At 33.9% G+C, this 27956-nt stretch overlaps 1 protein-coding gene across 1 annotated transcript in view; it reads right to left on the bottom strand.

Annotated features, from left to right (window-relative positions):
- Nucleotides 1-24999, bottom strand: part of LOC121728563 (kinesin-related protein 4-like) — a 34803-nt gene extending 9804 nt beyond the window's left edge. Inside the window, exons 1-14 of the mRNA XM_042116734.1 lie at nt 24696-24999; nt 24359-24593; nt 18377-18536; nt 17880-17954; nt 12384-12598; nt 12017-12142; nt 11170-11305; nt 10065-10279; nt 9101-9240; nt 7709-7768; nt 6944-7056; nt 6672-6839; nt 5447-5600; nt 37-5368 (exon numbers count right to left, since the gene is read on the bottom strand). Of these exons, the coding sequence (XP_041972668.1) occupies nt 37-5368; nt 5447-5600; nt 6672-6839; nt 6944-7056; nt 7709-7768; nt 9101-9240; nt 10065-10279; nt 11170-11305; nt 12017-12142; nt 12384-12598; nt 17880-17954; nt 18377-18536; nt 24359-24593; nt 24696-24837 (7271 nt within the window). The 5' untranslated portion in view covers nt 24838-24999. The remainder of the gene's footprint in view (nt 1-36; nt 5369-5446; nt 5601-6671; nt 6840-6943; nt 7057-7708; nt 7769-9100; nt 9241-10064; nt 10280-11169; nt 11306-12016; nt 12143-12383; nt 12599-17879; nt 17955-18376; nt 18537-24358; nt 24594-24695) is intronic.
- Between the last annotated feature and the right edge of the window lie 2957 nt (nt 25000-27956).

Raw genomic sequence — 27956 nt, 5'->3', positions numbered from 1 at the left:
TGCAACATCTGTTTTAAAAATACATTATAAACTTACTTTATGATCATTTTGCTTTGAATTTCTGCAGTTTTTTCGTGTGTTTTTATATTCACTTGTAGTTGGGTGCATTCCTTAGCCATTTCTTGCAACTTATTGTACAATTCTTTTTTCTCCTGTTGTAATAATTGTATTTCTGAACTTAACTTGTCTACGGTTGGAATATTTTCTTTAACGGACTCCTTTAATACTAATATATCGTTACTTAGTTTCTCTAATTGTTGTTTATATTGTGCTATCGTTTTATTAGCCTCCTCCAATTCTTTGGAAAGAGTATCTTTATCTTGTACAATCCTTTCATTTACAGATTTAAGTTCTTCTACTACCTTATTCGCTTCGGCTACAGATTTCATTGCTTCTGTAAGTTTTTCGTTTTCAAAATTATTTTGTTCGTCTTTAGAAATTAGTCTCGATTCCAAATCTATTATTTTCATTTCCTTATTTGATATTTCTTCTTTTAGCATATTAATTTTCTCTGTAAGGTTTGCAACTTGCGCTACATTGTCTTGTATCTTCCTATCGTAATTTTCCTTAAAGACCTTGTTCAGATTTTCATACTCTAGAAGTTTTTGTTGTAAATCTGAAACTGACGCTGCATTTATATCGTTTTGTGCTTTGATCGCAATATTTTGTTCTTTAAGAGATTCGAGTTCTTTTTCTTTTTCGATAAGTTGATTTTTGGAGTTCAAAAAATCCTCATTTAGAATTTTCAATTGTTCACTTTGATCTGAACTCGTTTGGCTTAGGTGATTAAATGTGATTTCAAACAACAATTTTATGATATCATTCAACGGCAGAGATATGTCTAAATCTTTAACATGCGGTATATCAGAATCAGTCACTCTCTTGTAAATAGTTTTGACCGTTTCTCTTAGGTCCCTTTCTTTCTTAATAATGTCTAGAGTCACGGCATTGTTAATCTCATGAATTTGTTCTTTTTTCTGATTAAGCAAGTTGTACTCGTTTTCCTTATTAGCGAGTGCAGACTTCAATTCAGCCAAATTTTCGCTAACGGTCGATAGTTCGTTTTGTATATTTTTTAATTGCTCTTGTAGACTTTGATTATGCTGCTCTTTGTCTAGAATTTTATGACAATGTTCATTCTGCATGGTGTTGATCAACTTTTCAAATACAGAAGAGCCCTGCAGACCGAATTCAGAGTCCACTCTCGCCAGGAAATTGTCTTTGAAGTACACTATTATATCGGAAGGTACACTCATATCTTCCATTAACGTTAAATTATTTTTCAAACTTAATACAACCTCCGCCATCGTTTGCAAATACTGGTTTCTTTCGTTGTAGTCATTCATAACTTTGTCATTTTCTACTTTTAAACTAGCCACTCGCTTATCTAGATTCAGTTTCTCTTCCTCAAAATCTTTAAGACAATTTCTTAAGTTTTGAACCTCGTTGCTGTGCTTCAAAACTAGTTTTTCGTATAACATTGTCATGACGTCTATTATTTTCATATTAGAATCGAGAACTGAAGTCGCATCATCCGTTTTCTCTATCAAAAAATTGTAACAATTTATCCTCTCAACATTGTAGATGTCTAAGGGGTCTATCGAATCACCTTTGCTATTTTTATTATCAGCGAGCTCCTCGTTTAGACTGAAAATATGTGGTTGTTCCATACTGATATCCATATCCATTGGCTGGTGGTTTGGACTACCGTCTAAATGATTTTTTATAGTTGCGACACTCTCCTTCAGTTCTATACAATCTTCTTTGCCGGCGTGTAACTCACTTTGTAAGGTACACAATTTGTTGTAACGAGATGAACTTTCTGAATCACTGTAGCTTCTATTCAGTCTACTGTATGAATCAGAAGAAAGTTTATCTCTTAATTCGTTTATAGCTTGGTCTTTGATTTTGCACTCTAAGCATAATCCATCGGAGGTTTCAGTCGATTGTTTAGATTCGACATCATTTTCCAATTTCTTTAGTAAGTCAGTTTTTTCATTCTTTAATATTTCATGTTCTGCTTTGAGAGTGTCAATCTCCAACACATAATCCATTACTTGATTTGACAAATCTTCATTTTCTTCCTGTAACTTTTCCATTTGTCTCAATGAACTCGTTAACTTATCTATGTTATTTTGTTTGCTTTGCAATTCTTTTTCAAACGCATTTAATTTTCGCGTAAGCGCATCCACATTAGGCATTTCCAAATTTAATTTATCAAACTTATTTTCGACTTCTGATTTTTGAGATTCCATATCCGAGAGTTTTTTGGATAAAATTTGGTATTTTTCAGAAAACTCCCTTTCCACTACATTTAATTGTTCTAAGTGTTTACATTCTGAAAATGCATTACAATGATCTTTCGCCGGGCTGCACGTTGAATCAACTAGATTGGTTTTAGATGTTTTCGAGTCGAAATATTCATCTACGACTTTGCGTAGTTTATCATTTTCTTCTCTGAGTTCTTCTAGAGAGTTGGCTATTTTTTCGGCTTCGACCTGAGAATATAAATTAGATGAGCGATCTTCATAGTCACTCGTTTGACAACCTACCTCTCTACAGTAATTTATTTGCGTTATTTCGAGGCCCGTCTGATCGGCACCTAGTAATGTATTGTCGCAAGTAGTGAGGCTTACATTTGTGTCTAACATGAGAAGGTCACCATCTAACATAGACTCGTTTTTAAATATTGTTTGTATCAATGTATTATCTAGTGTGTCGGGCAAGGAATATCTTTTGAAGGAGTCGTTATGTCTAGGGAGATTTTCAGTTTTGAGCAGAACCATTAGATCCTGCAACTGCTTTTTAAAGCTGGGTATATCTTTTTGACACCCGCTGTAGAAACGACTGTAGTAGTGCTGCAGGCATTTTATTTGCGACGTTAGCGATTTGTTTTCAGCGTACGTCGTGGCCATCAATGTGGATAGGTTGGTTCGATGATTGATAAGCTTTTTTTGTAGTTCGTGTGATGAATCTATGAGTGATCGTACCTCTTTTTGAACAATTTCTTGCTCACTAACTAATTCTTCGTTTTCTTTTTGTAGAGAACTGATCTTGTTTGTTAAATATTCTTTATCTTCCCTCAAAGATTGTATTTCTAGTAACAACTGTTCACATTGGCAAACATTTTCGAAATTTGTGCTGCAAGTAGATGATTCGGAACTTGACAACTTATCCTTATTATCTTGGTCTAAAGCATCCGCTATAGTGTTACAACAAATTGTTAGTAAGCTTGGCGGTGAATGCAGCGTTTCTCGGGAATTTATATCAACGTTACTATATTTGCTATTAACATTTTCCGTCACATCCAGTTTTAGCTCATTCAAAACATTTTGACTATCGGGCTTTGAAATATCTAAAAGATCTGAATACTCGTTCCGTATTCTATTTATGATGTGCTCCTTAAATAAGTCATTTAAGTTTGAAAAGCCATACTTAAATTCTTGTAAGTTTGATTGCACATCTCTCTTTAAGGAATCCAATAACTCTTTACATTTCCTTAGATTGATAATAAATAGATCATTTTTATCAACAACTTGCTTTAGTTTTGCTGATAAATCTAATTTAACATTTTCCAAAATGTCAATATTATTTATAAGTTGTAGGTTTTCTTCCGTGAGTTTTAAGATTTCTGATTTTGCGTTGCTTATAGCATTTTTTGTGTTGTCAGACTCATCGATGTTTTCGGCTTTTAATACTGTGACGTAATTGGATATTTTTTCCAGTGTTAATATGATTTTCTCGAATATATTCTCAGTATTAGTGTCAAATTCACATGAGATGTTATTTTCTATAGCTAATTCTGTGGTAAGTTGTGAGCATCTATTTAATACGTTACTGAGGAGTTTATCTCTATTATTTACTTCCTCTTCTAGCTTAGATATTTGAGACTTCACTTCATCCAATTCAGATTCTTTGCTGGTGTTAGAGCATAACAATTTATTTATTTCTATTCGTTTCGCGTCTAATTCCTCAGTGAAATGTGATTTTGTAATTTTTATAGATTCTATGAGGTTTCGTAAATTGTCCTTTAAGTAATCACAGCCGTCGTTTACTTGATTGTTTGAGTCTGACGAATCAGTTAAAGCTTTATTTTCTGATCGGACATTGGTCTCTAATATTGCTACACACTCACAGGTAAAATCTTCAATACTTTTACTATTTTCAATTAGTATTGACTGATATCTGTCTACTTCTAATTCTTGCTTTTCAATCAGTATTGCCATATCATCTTTCTGTTTGACAATATTTAGGACTGCATTTTCTAAAGTGTCTAAGCTATCACCGAAAATCTTTAAAGCTATGACTAGATCATCTACGACTAAAGGCACATCTCTTACATTTTCTGATAATAACGAAGTAATTTTACTAACTTTATCTAATAATAATTTTATATCATCTACACAGGTTTGAGTATTTCTTAATTGTTCCTCTAAGGAACTGATTTTTTTGTTATTATCTCCGATATCACATTCTATTGCAAATATTTTTTTACTAAGTTCCTCGTTTTGGCGTTTCATAGATTCAGAATCTTGTTCCCTTCCTACAATCTTTACATTCAAAAGGTCAACACATTCTTTTAATTTTGTTACCTCATCTTGATAAGCATCATTTTGATTTTGCAATAAATTTCTTTCTTCTTGAAGCTTTGACAGCTCAATATTTAGATCGGAAATTATCTTTTGAAGATTACTGTTCTCCTCTGTTATCTCGGTTTTATCACAGCAATTTTCATTAAAAGTCATTTTGACCTTTGTTAATTCCTCGGTAAGGGATTTTATTTGCTCTCTGCTACTTTCTAACTCTTTAAGAACATCACAATAATTCTTTGAACTTTCATTTGTATTATTAATTTTACTAATTTCTTCTTTTGTATTTTGTAAATTAATTTTCAAAGATTGAATCATATTTTTCAAATTATCAGTGCTTGCAACCATAACTTCATCATAAGCCAACATTCCCTCTATATCTACTGCTATAATAAATTCTTTAAGTATATTATCTTTTTCGTCAAGTTTAAACTGCAGCTCTTGAGTACTATTACAATATGATTCGACTTGCGTATTCATAGATTCAATTAAATCTTTTTGTTCTTTTATGACTGCATTTAATTTATCTAATTCAGTTTTCTGAGTAGCATTATCGCTTTCTAATAAGGTAACGTGATCTTTGTGTGTATTTAACAATTTTTCAAAATCTTTATTACATGTTTTTAAATCATTAATGATGTTTGTTTGTTGTGATATTCGTTCGTGCAATTCTATAATAGTTTCTTCTTTAAGTTTAAGCTGAGTTTGCAAATCTGTTATTAATGCATCGTCATGTTCATTATTTCCGTTTTCAGCGCAAATAAAAGACGTATTGATTCCTGCGGACAAACAAGGAATGTTTAAAATATCCTCATTAATAATAATTAAGAAAACATATCATCCAAGAAATTTATTACCTGCACTTTCATAAGTTTTCTTTGAGCTATTATTACGTAACAAAGAGAGTAGTTCTTGTTCCCTTATTTTTGCTTTATTTTTCAAAACATCAATAGTAACTTCCGAGTCAGTCAATTTAGTTTCGTATTCTTTAATAAGTTTTTCAAAATTTCCCTGAAAGATAAATGTAAATTAGAAAAAGTACTGCAAACACGAGTAATGGTAAATAAAAAAATACGGGCAACTAAAATTGCTCAACTCCAGTCAATTATCGTCAACTTTGACGCGACTACATTAAGCAATTTGCGGCAACAAGCAGCAATATCGCGCAATACAATATTGAGTAATGTGGCCATCGAATATTTGAGCGATATGAAATAAATTGCTCCACTAATTACTCCAGATCGCTCCATTCGTGTCGCCGAGCAATTATTGCCTCTGTAAGCGCATCTTAAGTATATATAGCGCATCTTAAGTATATTAATACGCGAGAGAAAAACTTTGTATAGCCTCTGATGCCCGAAATAAATGATTTGATTTCATTTGTATCCCTTTTGACGAAAAATGGGGAAACATAGGTGAATGAAATTTTGCACAGTTATAGTTTATATGGGGAAGGAGTGCATCGAGCTAATATTATTTTGAAATTATGTTTTTATCATACATTTTTTTAAGAAATAAAACATTACACACACTACAACACACACACTAGGAACGATGACAGATTTTTCGGTGACAAGCATACATACGAATTGTACTCTTTTATCTATGGTTGAAGTCTGTTGACAACAAGTTGACAAATTGAAAATGGACTATAGTTTTTTTTATTGAATCTTAGATACTATAATGGCGGCTCTCGACATAGGCGAACGCGTTGGCCAACGCGTCTGCAGACGCGTTGGCCCAATGTGTAGAACGGGCGTTCGCGCGTTGGCCAACGTCTAAATACCTACGGCCAACGCGCGAACGCCCGTTCTACACATTGGGCCAACGCGTCTGCAGACGCGTTGGCCAACGCGTTCGCCTATGTCGAGAGCCGCCATTAGACAATGCTTACACGGCCAGTCTGAGATCAGCTGAGTCCCAGAGACAAGAGTTGAAAAAAAATATGATAAAGTCAATATTTTTTTACAAAATATAGGTAGTAGTCCTAAAGTCGTTGAAACTAAGGTCGAATTTCGACCATTGGGCGATCTCTAGTAATAATAATTGTATAATATATTTAAGTATAATATAAATAAATACCTTCTCACTGGATAAATTAGCAATCTCCCTTTCCACTTTTTCGATATTGCCTCTTAGATTTTCTATTTTTACATCTTTTTCACGTGTTATTTTAGACAATTTATCAACGTCGTCTTCTAATTTTGCTATTGTTGATGATTTCTTCTCTATGCTTTCCATCAGTTCTGTCTAAAAGTTTTGTTTTTCCAGTCAGTTAGAATAATCCAATAGTAAAATTAGTAGAATTTTAATAGTAGAAATAGCGCAAAATAATATACCATTAAATTACTTACAACATTGGGTGAGAAAATTTTTTCTCGTTCTGTCAGCTCCATAATATCTTTTAAATTCTTCTCGGCTAGTTTTGCATTTTTCTTCAATATACAAGGAGGTGTTTTAGTTTCATCTGAAATTATTAAATACTAATTAAAGAATAAATAAAAACTCAAAAATTTTCAAAACAATATAATAAAAATATTACCACAGGAAAAACGAGCTATGTATTCACTCATTTTATCTTTAAAACTAATCATTAATATTTTGATAAAAAGTAAATCTAATCTATGATATACATTTCTATTAGTAGGAAAAACAAGCACAGCTATTAGTCGTCATTCTTCAGTCGTCACTTGTCACCTAAGCTATCTTATTACCGACTAGCATCCGATCTTTTTTTTAAAGTCGGTGTCGGTCGGGTCGGCCATTTGATAGATATTAAATTCTTGAAGTGTTGATTGTTGTTGATATGAGTCTGTCTGTTGTTCTGCGTTTTTGGCATTGTAAATTGTTAATTTATTAAGCCCCATACGGTCACCGATGACCAAGACACAATAGAAATTCTATTGTGTCGACGGGTTAAGGTAGCGTAAATAAAAAATTGCAACTTCCTAGTATTTGTAGAAATTGAGTAAAACTTATTTTGTTTAAAATATTGTTTCATTAGTTCTCTCTCTATAAGGGCCAAAAATATGGATTTATAGGGAACAATATTTTCTACACTTACAAACTGTATTGTGTGTAGTTTCTAATAAGATAATTTAACGAAACGTCAAGCTTACCTCTACACTTGTGATATGGCGAACAGACCAACGAAAGTGTCGAGTTGTCGTCGTCGCTATCTGAAAACAATACCAACTTAAGTCACAATAATAATATTTTTTGCTTTCGGATCTTTGCCGCAAGCGAGCCCAACAGACAAAAAATTAAACGAAATGCCACTTGCCACTTCATGACATAATATGCGGTTTCGTTTATCTCTACGCCACTAGCTTTTACGCCGCCGCCGGCGCGGCGCGGCGGCAGCATGGGTCGCCACACAAATGTCAGTAGAAACTGATACCTAGATAGTCTATGTCATAAAGTAGCATTTTATTTGAATTTGTCCGAAAAATATCCGAAAGCCACCTTTAGGCCCACTTTTTCCAATCTGAATTATTGCTAATCCTCTGATGCGATGTTTGCGCTGCTTTAGAATTCGTTAATCGCACAGTAACCATACATTTCGTGAGATAAAAACGAATATTATATAACCTTTTCCGTCTCTATATGAATCTCCATACCATATTTTATCCAAATCAGTTCAGCCGTTTAAGAGTGAAGATGTAAAAAACATACACTGTCGTCTGTCGCAATTTACAATATCAGTAGGGATTACATTTTTTTATCTAGACACTAGAGCGTGGCCGAGGATAGTTTGAGCTAACTACTGGTGGGCATTTTATTATTATATTTTTTTTATGAAATAAGGGGGCAAACGAGCAAACTGTCGTTTTTGCCCTTTATACTGTTTTAACTATACTTTTTATTTACACTGGTTTTAAATCTTAATTATAGAATGATACAATTACCTATTATTGAAGATATATTTTAGGTACATTTTCGATATTTGTGTCTTTACTCTTTTCAACTTAACAATATACTTCTGTGACTTGCTGTTTTCTATATAGTTGTGTCATAACTCATAAGTTATATAAACTTTTATCTGTGAACCCGGTTTGATGTCCGTGACGTAACCTGTCGGCCCAGCGGAAGATCAGCGCTGATTGCTCGCAGTCAGCATATGCTGAGCTGCGTCGGCTTGTGCTCGAAAACATTGTATGATGTATCATTTATTGTAACTAAGCTATGTATGTTTTCTTGCACAAATAAAGGTTTTCTTTCTTTCTTTCTTTCAAACGGGTCACCTGATGGAAAGCAACTTCTGTCGCCCATGGACAATCGTAGCATGAGAAGAGCTGCAGCAGGTGCGTTGCCGGCCTTTTAAGAGGGAATAGGGTAATAGGGGAGGGTAGAGAAGAAAAGGGAAGGAAATAGGGGAGGGTAGGGAAGAAAATAGGGAAGGGAATAGGGTAGGGGATTGGGCCTCCGGTAAACTCACTCACTTGGCGAAACACAGCGCAAGCGCTGTTTTACGGTTTTCTGTGAGATTCAGATTAGATTTTGACACAAACCTATTTCAATGACTTCGTTGTTGAAGTTAACCTTTTTTTCCGTAGGGGGCGGCGTCACGAGGCGCGGTTCTTCGTCAACGCAAGATAAACTCGCAGTTTTCTGTATCGGCTTGAATTCTGAAGCGTTTATCATCGCAGGGCTGCAAAAAAGTAAAAAAATAGGCATTATAAATACTCTTTTTGAACGTCGTGAGTCGTGACTACGATGCCTACCGGTTCGGAAACTAACCCGGTCAGAAGAACCGGCGTAAGAAACTCGCCCAAGGCCATCTTTTTGATAAAATTAATATTTAAAAAAAAAATTACAAATTATTAGTTAAATAAATAAGAGTTATCGAACTCTGGCGTTTAAGTAAACTTTCGTAAATATAATATTATATTCTCTAATACATTATAAAAGTTACAACAAAGACTTAACATTGTATACCTTGTTTACGTGTATAACTTTTTTTGGATTAAGCCCGGCCGTACATTGTCCGAAATTTCTGAAGAGAAACGTTGAACGTCCGCGCTGTCTCTTACATTTTGTACTGAGCCGAGTGAGCTCGAACTCGCCGGAAGGATATTTCGGATAGTGTGCAGGGTGGCGGTCCGGCGGAATTCAAATGTTTCTGATCAGAATTCGGACAATGTGCGACCGGGCTAATCCTAAGACTGCCTTCACATTAAGTCGCGCGACTGCCGCACAGCGCACTACTCGCGATTTAATGTGAAGGCAGCCTTAGGGTGTGTATTTGTCCCTAATATTATAAAGTTTATGGTGAAAGTAGCAATGTTGAATCAGTAACTTTTTTTATTTTTGTATATTTTTCATAGTCTCTTTCAGCTACACTGCTACTTGCGCAGTACCTTATATAAGGGATACATATTACATACACTGCCTAAAGTACTATCACTTTGTTTTGTTACATCCTGCATAGGAACACCCACTTACAACCCATATATTTAAAGCCAAGACACTTACTTATATTTCAAGCTGGGCGTACAAAACTTGGGTTTTCTCGGTGGTTCTGGTAAATCATCCTCTTCAATAGGATGCAACGTTGATATGGTATTACGTCGCGGCGCATTCAGTTTCCGTCGCGCTCCGCCCATGTCCGTGGTGCTCCGTTGAACGATACCATTGAGAATCAAACTTTGCAACATAGCGATTTTATTCTGGAGATTGTGATTGTCTTGCTGGAATGAAAATCATTAAGAATACACAAAATCAAAAACTAATAACTTAGTAACAATTCCTAGCTTTTAAAAAAATAGTAAGCATGTAGATTTCAATCCACTCTGACGAAACTCCTACTAGGGAAACCCTAAGGCTTTTAAAGGAAGGAATTGCGCAAAGAACAATGAAAAATAAATTTATATCAGTTTTCATATTCATATTCATATTTCTTTATTTGCTTTAAAAGTGGTACATTTTGGTGTTACAGAACTATGATAATCTTTCCATGATCGCACTTTTCACTAATAATATAGCATGAAAATTTTTGAGCACTCATTCTAAATAAGTCCATTAATTAATTTCCATTTTATACTATAAGTAATTCAATATACTTAGTACAAAAAATTAATACATCATTAAGAATAATAAACCCTTACATGTCCTAATCTTACAAGCTAATAATACTACATTCTTATGCTAATAATCTATTAATAATATGCTAATAATCTTACAAGCTAATAATAGTTTTATAAAAACTTGCTTGATTAAAGGCCTGTTTCACCACTTTCTTATGAAGTGCCGCATAGGCTATTCACAACTTTTTTGACAGATTCTCCATAATTGATTAGTCAAGTTAATTGTTGGATAGCCTATTCGTCACTTATCAGGAAGTGGTGAAACAGGACCTAAGTATTATAACAAAATGACGCCCGCAACTCCGTCGCAGCGAAAGTAGTTCATTGCACACCCGTAATTTTTTTCCGCAACAAAAACTGTCCTATGGGCCAAGGCCAAGTCCCTCAGTCAAGTATATCCATCAAACTACCTCCATGCGTGACGATGTAACAGACAGATAGATATTATTATGCTTTTTAGTAAAAACCTATAGATGTTTTTGTAATTGTCCTACCTCCAAATTTTTCTTTCCCTCCAATTGTGTTTTCAGTACAGAGAGTTCTTTGGTAAGATTCTGGATCATCGTCTCGTTTGTGGCCACCGTGTTGACTGCAGGTGTGTTCTTTATAGCCTTAGCTCGACTGGCGAATCTTAAAACATTACATTTGGTTGAAATGTTGGTAAAGATTAATTATCCTTTTACTTAACTAAAATAAATAATAGTTAAACAAAACTTAAAAACACGCTTTTTCCTTCAATTTTTTTTTTATTTTAACAAATTATTGCATTCTCATTGTCTCATAATACATATCCAAACTTCTGAATTAATATCACTCAACTCAAGGATTACGTGTATGTAATCCTTGAGCAGGGCAGCCCAAGCTTATAAAAGCGTACATTTTTTTTGCAAATCTGGCGCGTCTCAAGTGAGCGCTAGCCGCTAGCTAACAATCAGTCATACTGATTTAACTGTCGCACTGACCATCATTCGGGCCATTAGTGCCGACAGTAAGCGTATTGAACCACACTCTTCAGGATAAAGACTATCCTATATCCTTTCTCGGGACTCGAAAGTATCTGTATACCAGATTTCATCAAAATTGGTTTAGCAGTTTAAGCGTGAAGAGATAAGGTCGTGGATTCGAAGTCAGCGGGTAGTGGTGATGGCGTCGCAGGAAACTGGCTTGTACGGCGCTCGTCGCGTCGCTGCCTTCGAGGCTAGTTCCATAAAAATCTATAGATTGGTAAGCGCCGCCTCCGCGCCCCCGTCGCCGCCGCCCCGCTTCCCGCTGACTTCGTATCCGTGGCCTAATAGACACATTTCGCATTCATAATATTAGTAAGCAAAAGGTTATACGTACTGCAACGTCGATATAGTTTCATCAACATGAGCTGGAGTAACGGCACAAATGATACCGGTCTTCGCGTTCCCTCCCAGAGAGTTCTGTAAGATCCGCGTGAGTTTGCTGTCGCGGTAATTGACGTGTCTGAAATTTATACGCAAAACTGTTAGTGACACTAATAAAATATCATATGCATGTCTGTTAAAGTATCTGTTTGTAATTTAATCCATTGTTTCTCAATTTCTGAATGAGTTTTACTGAGTACCCTTCAATGTTAGCAGATTGGGCATATAATCTAATAAGCCATAACATAAGTCAACAACAAACTTGTTTTTCCACCAGTAGCCAGTCTACTTACAACAAACGGAAATAAATGACTACTCACTGGTTTTCCGAACCTCTTTGGTTCTCCGACAGCTGCTTTATCACAAGAGCCAGTGTGGAAAGGGATTTGTTAATATGTGTGCCTTCTTTAAACCTTTTCCCCGTAGCACCGGTCTGTCCCGCCCTCTCAGAGCCGGCCAAGTCCACCAAGTTCAATTGTGAAACATTAACAGATGAAGCCTGGTCTCCCTCTATATGCTCACGAGATTCTATTGTCTGCAAAATAAGTAAGTTATAAAAAAAAACTATAATATGTATATTCATTGTCATCATTGTCATATCTAAGACTGTAAGCTTATGAGTATATCAGGTAAGGTAAAAGCACTAATGGTAGGTGCGATAAGGCAAAATTAAATATTTGAATGTAATAAAATAATAAAAATATATATTCATGAAAATAAAAGATTGCAACTGCGAGTGTGAAGTGTGTGCCAAGTGCGAGTCAGATTCGCGCACGAAGGGTTCCATACTATTATAGAGCAAAAGTAAGCCACAAATTGTGTTTTTGTATGGGACCCCTCCTCATTTTTTATTTTATTTTAATATTATTATTAATTATTAAAGTAGGGCGATTCCGCTGGAGACGACCCTTGACACGAATTTTTAAATTACAGCATTTGTTACATTTTTTTATTGAATTATAAATAAAAAGATGTATATTTACTAGCAAAAGAACTTTTATCAGTAAAAATTTAAATTTCAATGATTTATAACATTCTGAAGTGATATCATCTAACGGCGCGAGAAAAACTGCTTATGCCACACATGATTATTTTTTACTACAAATAACTAGCTCGAAGTTGAATTTCCCTACATAATATTGACTGTATAACATAAGTTTATATTTCTGAGCAAAAAAAATCAACAATTTTGAATTAGTTTTCAAACATTGCTAAACAAAAGTTGCAATTGTTGCACCCGCGATAAAAAAAGTACAAAAGTTTAGTTTTCTCGCTAAAATAAATTGTTAATAATTTGAAACTTTGTAAAAGTAAGAAGAATTGAGAGGGAAATAGGAATTAATCATTGGAATAAACTATTTTATGGTTTTTAATGAAAAAACAGTAACTTAAAAGTGGTTGCACCCGCGATCGAAGCAGTATAATTGCAAAAGCAACAATTTATTTTTTGACTAATATAGTAATTTTCGTCATATTTAATATTATTAAGGTAAACAATAACGTTAAATTATATTTGTTATCAATACTTTTCATGTAATTACAAGATTTATAAAAAATTCAGACAAATTCATAGAGTCACATCGTGTTTTATATTTTTAGATATATTTTAATGTATTACATAACAGATGTTTCAAATGATGATTAATCTTGTTTTATTTTTAAACGTTTTAGAAGACATGCTACAAATGACATAAAAAAATCATATAATTTAATATTTTTCTTTGAAAAAAATATTTTTACTTGTCATTTTCCCATATTCTTTAAAATTGTAGATATTAATTTTGAATTTAATGTTTGCTGTAGTTCGGTTTTATAGCAATACATCGAAAAACGTTTGCCTAATTTACATTATGAAATTGTTTTAGTGATTTAGACGATTTTTTTTCTCAGATCGATAAATGACTGATAATTAAAAAATAACAAAATTTTAAGTAGTATTATTACAACTTACTAATAATATTATGTATTGCATATCAAAAATGTAGAAATTAGTCGCAGACTTATGAGTAAATTCAATTTCTTTAGACTTGTTGCACCCGCGATATTCTGATGTTGCACCCGCGATCGTGGAAATTGTTAATAATTCCTAGTACTAATAAATTAAATTAATTGTATCTAGTTAAATCATTTCTTTGTCATACACACTTTTGAAATTAGGGTTAATAAATTACTAAAAGTTTCACAATTAACAGTATTCTCAAATGAACTCGTCTGAGTTGTTAATGGAGGGCCGATTTGGTTGCACCCGCGATAGTACTTCAAACATATTTTGTGGCTTTTCTGAGATTTAATTATAGTTTTCATTTACAAATCATGATTAAACTAGTTAAAATGTATCCCTTCAGAAGATAATTTATTAATAAATATGTTTTATTTTGTCAGTAGGACGCTTTAAGTGCGTCAAAATGTTGCACCCGCGATAATGGAATCGCCCAGTACACATTTAATAAAGGATTTTATAAAAATTTCAAATGTCTAATTATTACCATATGTTTTGTATTGAAACTGGATTTAGTTAATTTTGATCCTATTTTCATATTTTGAGGATACTGAATAAAATGCAATTTAGATGAACTTTTGTATATTAGTTTTGTAACAAAGGAACAGCATTACAATAAAAAAAAGAAAATGGACGATACAAGAATATATCAACTACCGCCTACCAATTTACAAAAATAAAAATAATTAAAACGCCTATAAAAATTACATAGCAACAACATGATTTTCAGAAACAAAAAACCTAAATTAACATTAAAAGATTTAGGCGCTGCAACACCATAATTGAAATCGCGCAAAAAGGCCAAAAATTCACGTATCTTGGATGGAAGCCCCCCCTTCATTATTAATTTTATTGTTTTTAGTATTTGTTGTTATAGCGGCAACAGAAATACACAATCTGTGAAAATTTCAGAAGTCTAGCTATAGCGGTTTTTGAAATACAGCCTGCTGACAGACAGATGGACAGACAGACGGACAGACAGACAACGAAGTCTTTGTAATAGGGTCCCGTTTTTACCCTTTGGGTATGGAACCCTAAAACTGATCCCATTTTAAAATTTTGTTCCTAAAAGCGTATCGAATTTTTTTTCACATCAACTTAGTTATTTTAGCAGCTTTCACTCCAAGTGATAACATTTGGAATTTCAATATGTACATATGAAACCTTGGCACTGGATGAATGCAAAGAAAAGGAAATAATCATTCAAATTAACAATCACTCAAATGAACTCTCTATACCTATCAGCTTTAGACTGCCTTTCCACCAGAGCTGAGCGGAGCTGTGTTGCGAGGAATGTGAGAAATGACATCGCTCAGCGCGGCGATGCTATTGGTTCTCAAAAACACAATCCTCGCAACACAGCTCCGCTCAGCTCTGGTGGAAATGCAGCCTTAATCTTGAAAAGGTTACATGATTTAAATATCACCATTTACCAAGAGAATGGAGAAGGGTCGCCAACAAACTAGAGCCACAGACGACCTCTGTGGCTCAGTGGTGAGCGCGTCGGTAGCTCAAGCCGGGGGTCGCGGGTTCGAATCCCGCCGACGGAACAAAAAGTTTTCAATGTTCCCGGGTCTGGATGTGTATTAAATATGTGTATGATATAATAAAAATCTTAAATATATGTATAGTATAAAAGTATTAAATATATTTCCGTTGTCTGGTACCTGTAACACAAGTCCTTTAGGTACTTAGCACGGGGCCAGACTGACATGGTGTGAAGCGTCCATAGATAGATATAGATGGGTAGATGTCCTAGCACTAGACAGAACTGAGTGGAAAAGGTTGGAGGAGGCCTATGCCGAGAGGCACAGGGCGATTCCGCTAGAGACGACCCTCAACACGAATTTTTAAAGTATAGCATTTGTTAAATTTTTTTATTGAATTATAAATAAAAAGATGTATATTTACTAGCAAAAGAACTTTTATGAGTAAAAATTGTAATTTGAATGATTTAGAGCATTTTGAAGTGATATCATCTAACGGCGCGAGAAAAACTGCTTATGCCACACATGATCATTTTTAATCTAAATCACTAGCTCGAAGTTGAATTTCATTACATAATATTGACTGTTATAATATAAGTTTCTATTTCGTTGCAAAAAAAACAACAATTTTGAAATAGTTTTCAAACATTATTAAAGGAAAATTGCCGTGGTTGCACCCGCGATAAAAAAGGTACAAAAGTTTAGTTTTCTCGCTAAAATATGTTGTTAATAATTTAAAACTTTGTGAAAGTAAGGAGAAATGTGGGAGAAATTAGAATTAATCATTGTAACAAACTATTTTATTATTTTTAATAAAAAAACAGAACCTTTAAAGTGGTTGCGCCCGCGATCGAAGCAGTACAATTGGAAATGCAATATATTATTTTTTGACTATTCTAGTGATTTTCGTCTTATTTCATATTATTAAGGTAAACAATAACGTTAGATTATATTTGTTATTATTTTACATGTAATTACAATATTTATAAAAAATTGAATGGAGTCACATCGTGTTTTATATTTTTCGAAATATTTCATGTATTACTTAACAGATGTTTCAAAATGATGATTTATATTCTTTTATTTTTAAATATTTTAGAAGAAATGCTACAAATGACAGGAAACATCATAAATATTTAATATTTTTCTTTGAAAAAATATTTTTACTTAAAATTCGCCCATATTCTTTTAAATTATAAATATTAATTTTGAATTAAAGGTGTGCTATAGTTCGGTTTTATAACAATACATCGAAAAAGGTTTGCGTAAGTTACATTATTTAATTGTTTTTAGTGATTTAGATGATTTCTTTTCTCAGATCGATAAATGACTGATAATTAAAAAATAATGAAATTTTAAATAGTATTATTACAATTTACTAATAATATTATGTATTGCATATCAAAAATGTAGAAATTAGTCGCAGACTTATGAATAAATTCAATTTCTTTAGACTAGTTGCACCCGCGATATTCTAATGTTGCACCCGCGATCAGGAAAATTGTTAATAATTCCTAGTACTAATTACTTAAATTAATTGTATCTAGTTAAATCATTTCTTTGTCTTATACACTTTTGAAATATGGGTTAATAAATTACTAAAAGTTCCACAATTAGCAGTATTCTCAAATGAACTCGTCCGAGTTCTTAATAGAGGACCAATTTGGTTGCACCCGCGATAGCACTTCAAACATGTTTTGTGGCTTTTCTTAGATTTAATTTTAGTTTTCATTTACAATTTATGATTGAACTAGTTAAAATGTATCCCTTCAAAAGATAATTTATTAATAAATGTGATTTATTTTGTCAGTAGGACGCTTTAAGTGCGTCAAAATGTTGCACCCGCGATAATGGAATCGCCCCACACTAACCTACTAAAAAGGCTTTTAGTATTCAATATATTTAAAAATCAGCCAAGTGCGAGTTGAACCCGCGTACGAAGTGGTCATATCATTTATTTAGTTATTGACTTGTGCTTAGTCGATTTTATTTATAACTAGCTGTCCCGGTGAACTTCGTGTCACTTTAAAACCTTCCCTGGACATCTACGAATATTTTAAGACTAAAATTAGCCCAATCCGTTCAGCCGTTTTCGAGTTTTAGCGTTACTAACACAATTGAAAATCCATTTTTATATATAATTGTTTTTAGACTTTTTCAGGAAATTTAAATTTTTTTTTTAGAATTTTTCTCTTCGTAAGAACCATCCTCGTACTTCAAGGAATATTTAAAAAAAGAATTAACGAAATCGGTCCAACTGTTCTCGAGTTTAGCGCTTAGCAACACATTCAGCGACTCATTTTTATATTATAGATTAAAATCACACTTACAATCTGGAAGATTGAATGGGATCTGCTGCTCTCCTCATTCATATTTGTAAAGCCAGTTTGCCTGTTCGCTTTACCCTGGAATAAGCAAATAAATAAATTGTTATAAATAAGACAATATTATTGTTATTCTTTCGGTTAACTAATATTTTTATATAAGTGATTAATGATTAGTGACGTGTTGGCCAACTTAAGACTGCTTCTATATGATTTATGAAAGAAGTAATATTTTAATACATTCTCTAAAAAGAACATTTTTTAATCTTCTTGCTAGAAGATGCCCTGTTAAATTTCTTATGCCAGTTTTTCACAAGAATTAGTCTTAAAACCTATTCGGCGGTAGACTTCATGTAGGACAAGTCGGAAATTATTTGCTTACCAATTCAAAATAATCCATATAAAGAGATAAAACAAATCAAATCTAGAAGACTACAAGTATTCTAGATTTGATTCATATTGTCACCTAACTCTAAGCAATAAACAGGTTCATATCAACTTGCCTCCTCCATAACTTGTAAAACTTCTTCGGGTGAGGTTGTTACTCTTTCCGTGGCATCAACAGATGTGCGACCATCAACATTATTAATCATAATCTTGATACATTTATTTACATCCAATAAATCAATCAATTTTTCATTATATATTTCAATGTAGGATACTCTAGAAACAGTTAATGAGATTAAAACATCTATATTTCAAGGTTTAATTAAAATAATTTGCTTTATTGTTAGAAGCCTATAATTGTAGACTGTATGACTTTTGTTGATATTTTGTATGACCTTTGATAACTTTAAATTAAATCACTTTTACTCTTCACTTCAATTTATTAAATTTACGGTGTTATTAAATTTATGGTTTCCATGAAATTCCTAAATTACGCAGGCAAAACCGTGCAGAACATCTAGTTCGATATAATCTAATTCTAATGTGTACCAATAATTAATCATCTACACATTACTCGTATTTCTTGCCCTCTAGTTCCAAATGTAAGATTTACATAGACAACCTCTGTGGCTCAGTTGGTAGCTCAAGCCCACAAGTGCTTCAGGTACTTAGCACAGAGCCAGACCGATGTGGTGTGTAGCATCCATAGCTATTATATTATTACAATACACAATCAAAAATTAGGTTTTATCATACTCAAACCTACAGTTAGATACAATTAGATACACTCATGCCCATATTTGTATCTAACCCCCAAAGGTGTCCCATATACAACAGCCTAGACTTTTTTTATCATCTATATTCCATACATACTCTGAAACACGTAATAAAATAAATAAATCTATCATAGACAATGTACTTAACATCAGCTAGCTTTCTCAAATGAATTCCCATGCTAATTTCTTAGGCAATGTTTAACATCTGTTCATAAAATATATCCTTAAGCATTGTTCTGACAATGCATTGAAACTTATTGTACTTTATGCAGAAAAATCAATAAAAATATAAGATATTCTAATCACTTTTATTTGTAACTAATTGTAAACTGGTAATTCACAATACAAAACTCCATAAAACAAATTGACAACCAGAACAAGAGAGAACGAAACGTTCCAAGTGAACGGAAGCGGAAACATATAATTTTTTTTTTTTTTTTTTTTATTAAGCTTACATATTCACAAAGAATATTATTAAATGTAAAATTATTACTTAACACTCCCACTAATTTTACATTTAACACTATCATTAATTTAACATTTAAAAGAAACAACTAACTTTCTAACTTAACACTTAATATTAACATAAAATTTCTTTTCTGTTGGCGTTAAATTTAATAGCAGATAGAGGCTTAGTTAAAAAGTCAGCTAATTGTCTTGCACTTGGAATATAATTAACCTTTACAATACCTTCCTCTACCTTCTCACGAATAAACTTGTATTTAACATCAATATGTTTTGACCTTTGGTGATATACAGGATTACAAAGTAATTTAATTGCAGCTTGATTATCTACAAACAACTCTATACAATTATAAGTTTCACCTAATTCGAACAAAAATTGTTTTAACCACAATAACTCTTTTATGGCATCGCATGCTGCCATGAACTCTGACTCCATTGTAGACAGTGCAACTGTTTGCTGTTTATGACTTTTCCAAGTAATTGGACCATTATTCATTAAAAATATGTATCCTGTAGTTGATTTTCTAGTCTCTACATCATTAGCATAATCAGAGTCTGAGTAACCAATAACTTTACTATTACTTTTATATTCAATACCTAAATGTTTTGTTCCTAATAAATATTTTAAAATACGCTTAACTGCATTTACATGACAAAATTGAGGATTATTTACATAACGTGAAATCAAATTTACTGCAAATGATATATCAGGACGTGAAACTGATGCTAAAAACAACAAAGAACCTACAGCTTCTCTAAAAGGAAAATTTGAATTCTGTTTTTCATTATTATCATAACTCAACACAACATTATGATCAACTGGAGTCGAAACAGGATTAGAATTACTCATATGAAATCTTTTAATGACATTTTCAATATAATTAGTTTGAGTTATGCGAATTGAATTTTCTAATTTTTCTATTTCTAAACCAACAAAATAGCTTACAGTGTTCATTATTTTGACATTAAAATTAGCTGTCAGAGCATTTACAATAGAGTTCAATGTTTCTTTCTTAGATGAAAATATTAGACCATCGTCAACATACAAAATTAAGAACACTTTTTCATTATTAAAACAACCACTAAAAACACAATAATCTGACTCTAACTGCTTAAAACCAAATGACTTGAGGAAATTATTGAATTTTAAATTCCAGCACCTTGGTGCCTGCTTGAGACCATACAATGATTTATTCAGTTTACACACTTTGTCTTTTTCTGTCTTAACTCCTTCTGGTATTTCCATAAAAATTTCTTCTTGTAACTCTCCATATAGAAAGGCCGTTTTAACATCAAATTGTATTATCTCATATTTGTACTTCGCAGATAAACTTAATAAAATTCTAATAGAATCATATCTGGTAGTGGGCGCAAAAGTTTCTTTATAATCAATATTTTTAACTTGACTAAAGCCTCTGGCACATAATCTGGCCTTGAATCTTTCTATTTCACCTTCTTTGTTTTTCTTGACTCTAAACACCCACTTTGAGGTTATTGGTTTCTTATTTGTCCTGTCAACTATAGTCCAAGTCTTATTTATTTCATGTGCTTGTAACTCATCTTTTATAGCTGCATTCCATTTACTCGACTCAGCACAAGAAATAGCTTCCTCATAATCTTTGGGAACTTGACATTCTATTAAATTAGCTTCATACTCTACATTCAAACGTCGAGGTCTCATATTGACATTAATAAATTGATCATCACTTTCTTGAAGTGTCTCAGATGGTTCATATGTAGGATCATTATCATTACAGCTTACTAAGCTGTCCTCGCTATCTTGAATTTCTGTTTGGGGTGTAGATGTCATCACAGGAGTTGGTATTTCTACAAATTCATCTGAAGAATTGTTTTGGGATTCAATTTCTGAAGTGTCTATGATAACCCTATTCTGGGGCAATACCATTGCAAGCGACTCATCAAAAATTACATCTCGTGACACTTTTATCCTTTTAGTTTTGCTATCTAGCATCCTATAATTCTCATTTTCATAGCCAACCAAAAACATCTTGTTGCTTTTCTTTTCTAATTTCTTCCGGCAGGGATCAGGTATATGCACATAACCACATGAACCAAATATTTTTAAATGCGATAAATTAGCTTTCTCACCAGTCCAAATTTCATGTGGAGATTTAATAGGGGCTTGACTTGAAGTCGTTCTATTCTGAATATAGACTGCACATCCAACGGCTTCAGCCCACAAATTTAAAGGCATACTGCGACCATGTAACATTGAACGAGCTCTTTCAACAATTGTACGTAGCTCTCGTTCAGCACGCCCATTTTGTTGCGGGGTGTAAGGAGCTGTACACTCGTGTATAATTCCATTTTTATTCAAAAACTCTTTAAATTCTTTATTGATATACTCTGTCCCATTATCTGTGTGTAGTATTCGAACATTATGTCCAAATCTATTCTGCACAATGGCATTAAATGTTTTGAAATGGTCCAATACTTCGCATTTATGCTTCATAAAATATACACACAGATAACTAGAGGCGGCATCTTTAAATAGAACAAAATAACGCCTTCCTTGGATTGACGCTTGGCTCATGGGTCCACATACATCACTGTAGATCAAATCTCCAGGAGCCAACTCACCCCTCACTGAAGAATGGAATGGGAGACGACTTTGTTTTCCATACATACAGGTTTCACACACAAAGTTTTCTTCACTGTAATCTGGACACTTAATCAGTCCATTTTTAATCATTTTTATAATTTCTTTGACATTTAAATGTCCAAGTCTTTCATGCCACACTTTTAAGCTGTTCTGTGACATTTGTACTGTATTACAATTAGCACTTACGACTGTTTTAAAGTTCATTTCATACAAATTATTTAATTTTTGAGTTGCACTAAGCACTAATTTATTGTCCTTGTAAATTAATGCACTGGTGTCTTTCTTAATAATGACAAAGCCTAATCTCATAATAGCACCTTCCGAAAACAAGTTTCTCCGTAGGTCTGGCACATAAAGTACTTCTCGCAGTATATTTTCCTCCCACTGTCCCTTTATATACTTTTTAATTTGCACAGTTCCTATTCCACACACTTTCAAGTTCTGTTGGTTGCCTAATTTCACTTGCCTAACGCAAGTGCGGCTAGCATCTTTATATTCTTCTAAATTTGAGAAAAAGTCTTTGCGGAAAGTCATATGCATCGATGCACCACTGTCTAACAGCCATACATCACTTTCTCTGGAGCTCACTGTGACATTAGCAATTTCTTCCTCAACATTAAATGCTAACAAGTTGCTCTGCTCTTGGGTATTACCAGATTTCTTAGAACGGCATTCTCTTGCAAAGTGTCCTCTTTTATTACACTTATAGCAGATAAATCTATGACGTGTAGATCCAGAGTTTGGTTTATTATTTGATTTTCTATCTAAATTTTGTTTCTCATGAGCTGTCACTTGTGCAACTTCATTCTGTTCTTCGCTTGTTAAACTGTTCTCCTCATCCATCAACCGAGCTGTTAGATTGTGGATAGTTTGCTGACTTTTGTCCAATGACATCCAGGCTTGTCGCAGTGAGCGGTATTTAGATGGTAAAGTACTTATTATTTTAGTTATAATCGCAGTATCACTAATTTGTTCACCACTGTCCTTTAGCTGTTGAGCCAAGCTCTCAACTTTAGAAATGTGTTGCGCCATACTGTCACTTGGACTCATTTTGTAGTTGTAAAATCTTTCATGCACTAGCATCTTATTGAATTCAGATTTTTGCTCATATATGGACTGGAGCTTTTCTATGATTTCCGATGCACTTTTGCAGTTTTCAATTAAAGCAATTTGCCGTAATTCCATAGCTGATGTAATGATGAACATAGCCATCCCATCATTTTTCATCCACTTTTCATCTTGCCCTTCTGGTTTGGGTATAGATAAATCGATACCCTTTGCTCGTAATGCACAATTAATTTGAAATCGCCATTGGCGAAAATTATTTCCATCAAAGCGCTCGATGTTCATTTTGCCGGTATCCATTTTGGCGTCTTATGGCCGATCACGTTGTACCGAGTTTACTACTGCACTTTATAATTTTATTGATAGTCTGGGCCTCATAACCTATTGTACTTTATGCAGAAAAATCAATAAAAATATAAGATATTCTAATCACTTTTATTTGTAACTAATTGTAAACTGGTAATTCACAATACAAAACTCCATAAAACAAATTGACAACCAGAACAAGAGAGAACGAAACGTTCCAAGTGAACGGAAGCGGAAACATATAATTTTTTTTTTTTTTTTTTTATTAAGCTTACATATTCACAAAGAATATTATTAAATGTAAAATTATTACTTAACAAAACTATAAGACAATACTTTATTACTTTTATGAGAAACATCTTCACTCTTTACAAGTCCTATATGGAACACAACAATTACTAATTTTTACTAATAAACCTAATAGTCAAAGAAAGAAAGAAAGAAAGAAACTATATTTGGTAAAACAATAAAATATGTAGAATACAAATAATCAATAACATTTCAAATACAAGTCTTACCAAATCGGCGCCTACTCAGCATATTATGTTGCAAAACACAGTTCGCAACGCTGGTTTTCAGTAAGCGCCAAAGATAATATTAAAAAATATTTAACATTATGCTTAAGCATTTGACAAAGTCTATAAAGCAAAACTGTAACATAAAACTATTTTAAAAATAAATAGAGTACATTTCAGAGTGTAGCTCATACGCAGGAACCATACATGGTGATTTCACTCTAACAATACCCTGGAAATACGCTACTTTACTTTCTAAATGTTCCATGCGGCCCTCATCACCATTGTGTCCACAACAATGCCTTAAAAACTAATAAGAGTAAATTGAAGCAAAGAAAATAAACTTACCGGACTAAGAACTCCCTATCGGGTATATCTTTTATACGGTCAAATATGTTGTACACTGCCAATGGTATGATTCCAGGGGCATCGTCGGTGCCTGTCATGGTATAGGTTTTGCCGGAGGAGGTTTGTCCATAAGCAAAGATGGTTCCGTTGAAGCCAGAGAGTGCAGCCTCCACGATAGGCTTGGCGATATCATCGTATACATCCGTTGTTTTAGTGTCTTTATCGTACACTTTGTCTGCAAAAGGTAAACAGTAAGTGAAAGAGCAGCACAGAAGAAATATGTACCTACAATCAGACCACTTACTATACAACGTAGTGAGAAATTAAATGCACTAACCGAACGTGAACGAGTGAGGATAGGCATTGTCTATTTGGGTAATAGTGTTGTTGTTTACGCGCCATTGATAGGACAATTTTGATTCTATTTCACGCGCAATCAACGGTCGCACTTTTACGACTACTTTGATGTTGTCGCCCATTTTGAGCAGTCACGATATTTCTACTATTATAAAAGGATTTTACACAATATAATATGAAATAGCATGGTTTAAAAAATCTGTATTTGCTACTTTTTAAAACTTTTTTTCCACTATAATTTGCAATTCTTCAACCAAAAACTTTTACGAAATGAAAATAAAAAAATAACCGTCAGCACTCAGGCTGCAGGCATAGAGAGAAGATCGCAGGAACACAGACTATACACCAAATTATAGTCTGTCAAGAAAGTGAAGAAATTAAAAACTGGGAACATCGTAGTGCCCATAAACTTTTAATATAAACTGTCCTTTTTTCTTAGTGATTTGAAAGGAATGACACTACGATGTTGCCACTTTTTAATTTCTTCACTTTCTTGACAGACTGTATGACGAATGACGAATCCGCAATCACGAAGCAAGTATCGGACAGGTTGGTTAAGCTACAGTCTGTCAAGAAAGTGAAGAAATTAAAAAATAAAAAGTGGCAACATCGTAGTGTAATCCCTTTCAAATCAATCTAAGAAAAAAGGGATGACACTATGATGTTGCTACTTTTTAATTTCTTCACTTTCTTGACGGACTTTAGTAGACTGGACCCCCAAAACTTTGCACCAATTTAACTATCTTATCCAAATCTCCATCGTCAGGTTTTGTACTCATGGAGGAGAAAAGGCCGTTGATAGATAAGTACAGAAAGTTCGACTCCATGTCCCGAACCGTGAACGGCGGTGACTTGAGACTTTAGATCCACTTTCCATAAAGTCTGGGGCCACAAGAACACGCCTTTCGCACGATTGAGATGCATCAATACTCTGGGCAACAAATTCGGAGGTGGGAATACCCAAGCCAGACTGAAGGTCTATTTGCATGAAAACGCGTTGTGTCTACGTCCTTTGATCCCTCTGGTCTAAGCTGACATACTTTGCCACTACACGTGAGCTCGGGTTGATACAAATAAATCGATCTCGGGCATGCCCCACTTCCGAAAGATGATGTCGGGTCACCGCAGGGGCTAGATGCCATTCGGGGAGAAAAGATTTTCTCGACAATCGATCTGCTGTATTGTTGTACCGGCCTGGAATGTGACGCGATATAATATATCGAATGGATCTAAAATGTAAAAAATAATAATAATTATTATAAGTCAGATTCATTAGAGAATTTGATTTGTTCCCCCCTTCATTTCTTAAGTATGCCACTACAGATTTGTTATCGCACTGCAGAAGCAGAGACGACTTACTTAGCGTAGGTCCGTATTCGCGTAAACATTTTAAAATTATTAACATTTCTTTTTTAATTTTAATGAAGATTTTCTTCATCATTAGGCCAATCTCACGTTAAAAATACATCATTTAAATCTGCTCCCCAACCAGAGTCGGAAGCGTCCGTAGTTAGATTTTGTGGAGGTGAAGTCGAGAAGACTTTTTACAATTAGCTAACCACCATTCTAATTCAATAGCGTGAAAAGGTAGATACCGCTTTTCATAGGGGCTACATCCAAGTACACTGTTGCAATGGGTCAAAAGACTTCGATAATTTAAGCGACCTTGTGGAAATGCTAAGCGAGCGAAATTTAGACGACCGACAATGCTCTACAGTGTGTAACAAAAATAAGTGATAATACTTTAGGGTGTGTACGTGTTCCTTGTAGAGAGTTCACTGTGAAAGTAGCAGCTCTGAACGACGAAAAATTTTTTTCACTTTTGTATGGGCAAAGGCCCGAGCGTCACGAGTTTCCCCATACAAAAGTGAAAAAAATTTTTGGTCTTTCAGCGCTGCTACTTTCACAGTGAACTCTCTACAAGGAATACGTACACACCCTAAAGTATTATCACTTATTTTTGTTACACCCTGTATATTTCTCTGAGAGTTGCTTTTCTAGAACTTAACTTCGGAACTTTTGAAACTTTTCCATGTGTCCCAAAAAAGACCTAAATAATCTAAAGCCTTTTGTGGCTAAAGTATGGGATTTCATCTTATTAATTACAACCTTACCTAGCTTGAGCATCGTATCAAGCTCGTGTGATACAAGTCTGTTCTAATATTTTCGTTTTATCCTGGCATGCAATTACGAAATTGTGTAAGAAAGCAACTATACGCATACCTTGTTCTAGTAGTAATTCTGCTGTCCAATTTGTCAGGGACGCGAAAACTTTGGGGGCAGTGGCCAGCCCAAATGGCAAACAGGTCATTTGTAAGAGTTGACCTCTGTACATTAACCTCAAACAACGATGGTGTAGAGACACCGGTGTGTGATAATAATAAGCATGCGTTAGGTCTATATTTACTAACCATCAGCCAATCGTTGGGCTGCAGAAATTCTGGTATTCAATGCGTAGCTATCAGTTGAAATTTGCTTATCTTTAGAAACTCGTTCAATCTTTTTTAAATTGAAAATAGGGCGCATAATTACTTCGCTTTTTGCGGTTAAAACATTTTTGATAAAAAAAACTCGGAGTTTCGCGGGCATATTCTAAAATTCTGTGCTTATTCCTTAAGCAAAGTTTGAATAACCTGATCCATTTCTGGGGACGAAGCTGTCGTCCGTGAATTAACGTGACTATAAGAGTCGAGGACGGTTTTCGTAAAAATTGAATTTTATAACCGGTTATTATTAAAAAAAAAAGGGAAGAAGGAGCACCCCACATTTTCTTAAACATGGTTAATAGCCTCCCCTCTCGAAACTCCTGTTGAAAGCCGAAATTTTCTGTCACCTCTTCCTCTGCCTCTCAGGGCATTGGATTGATTAAAAGACATTCGTATTTTGTACCCAGGGCCTGTTGTCTTGGAGGAAAAGACGTTGTTGGCTTATATGAGGACCGAAAAAACCCCTCATTACATTGGCATAGGAGCCAAAATTATAATTAAAAACATAGCGGTGGAAAGGTCGCACCGCCTGTGCTTGAGAATATGCATAACTTTGATTATTACGTATAGCCAAACGGTGCTTGGAAGCGACCGGTTTGTTTGTAATAACTGGGGCCTGGTTGCGCAGCCAGAGCACCCGAAGCAGGCCGCCTCTCTAGCGCATAGAAGGCTGGCTTTTTTATTCTTTATATTATTATCAAATAAATGAAAATTTTATTTAAGTACACCTCCATTATTTTTAATAAAATCGGACA

The sequence above is a fragment of the Aricia agestis genome, chromosome 7, assembly GCF_905147365.1.
Source record: "Aricia agestis chromosome 7, ilAriAges1.1, whole genome shotgun sequence".
In the NCBI taxonomy this organism is placed as follows: Eukaryota; Metazoa; Arthropoda; class Insecta; order Lepidoptera; family Lycaenidae; genus Aricia; species Aricia agestis.
The sequence above is the reverse complement of the archived record's forward strand: the minus strand, read 5'-3'. Positions and strand labels throughout refer to the sequence as shown.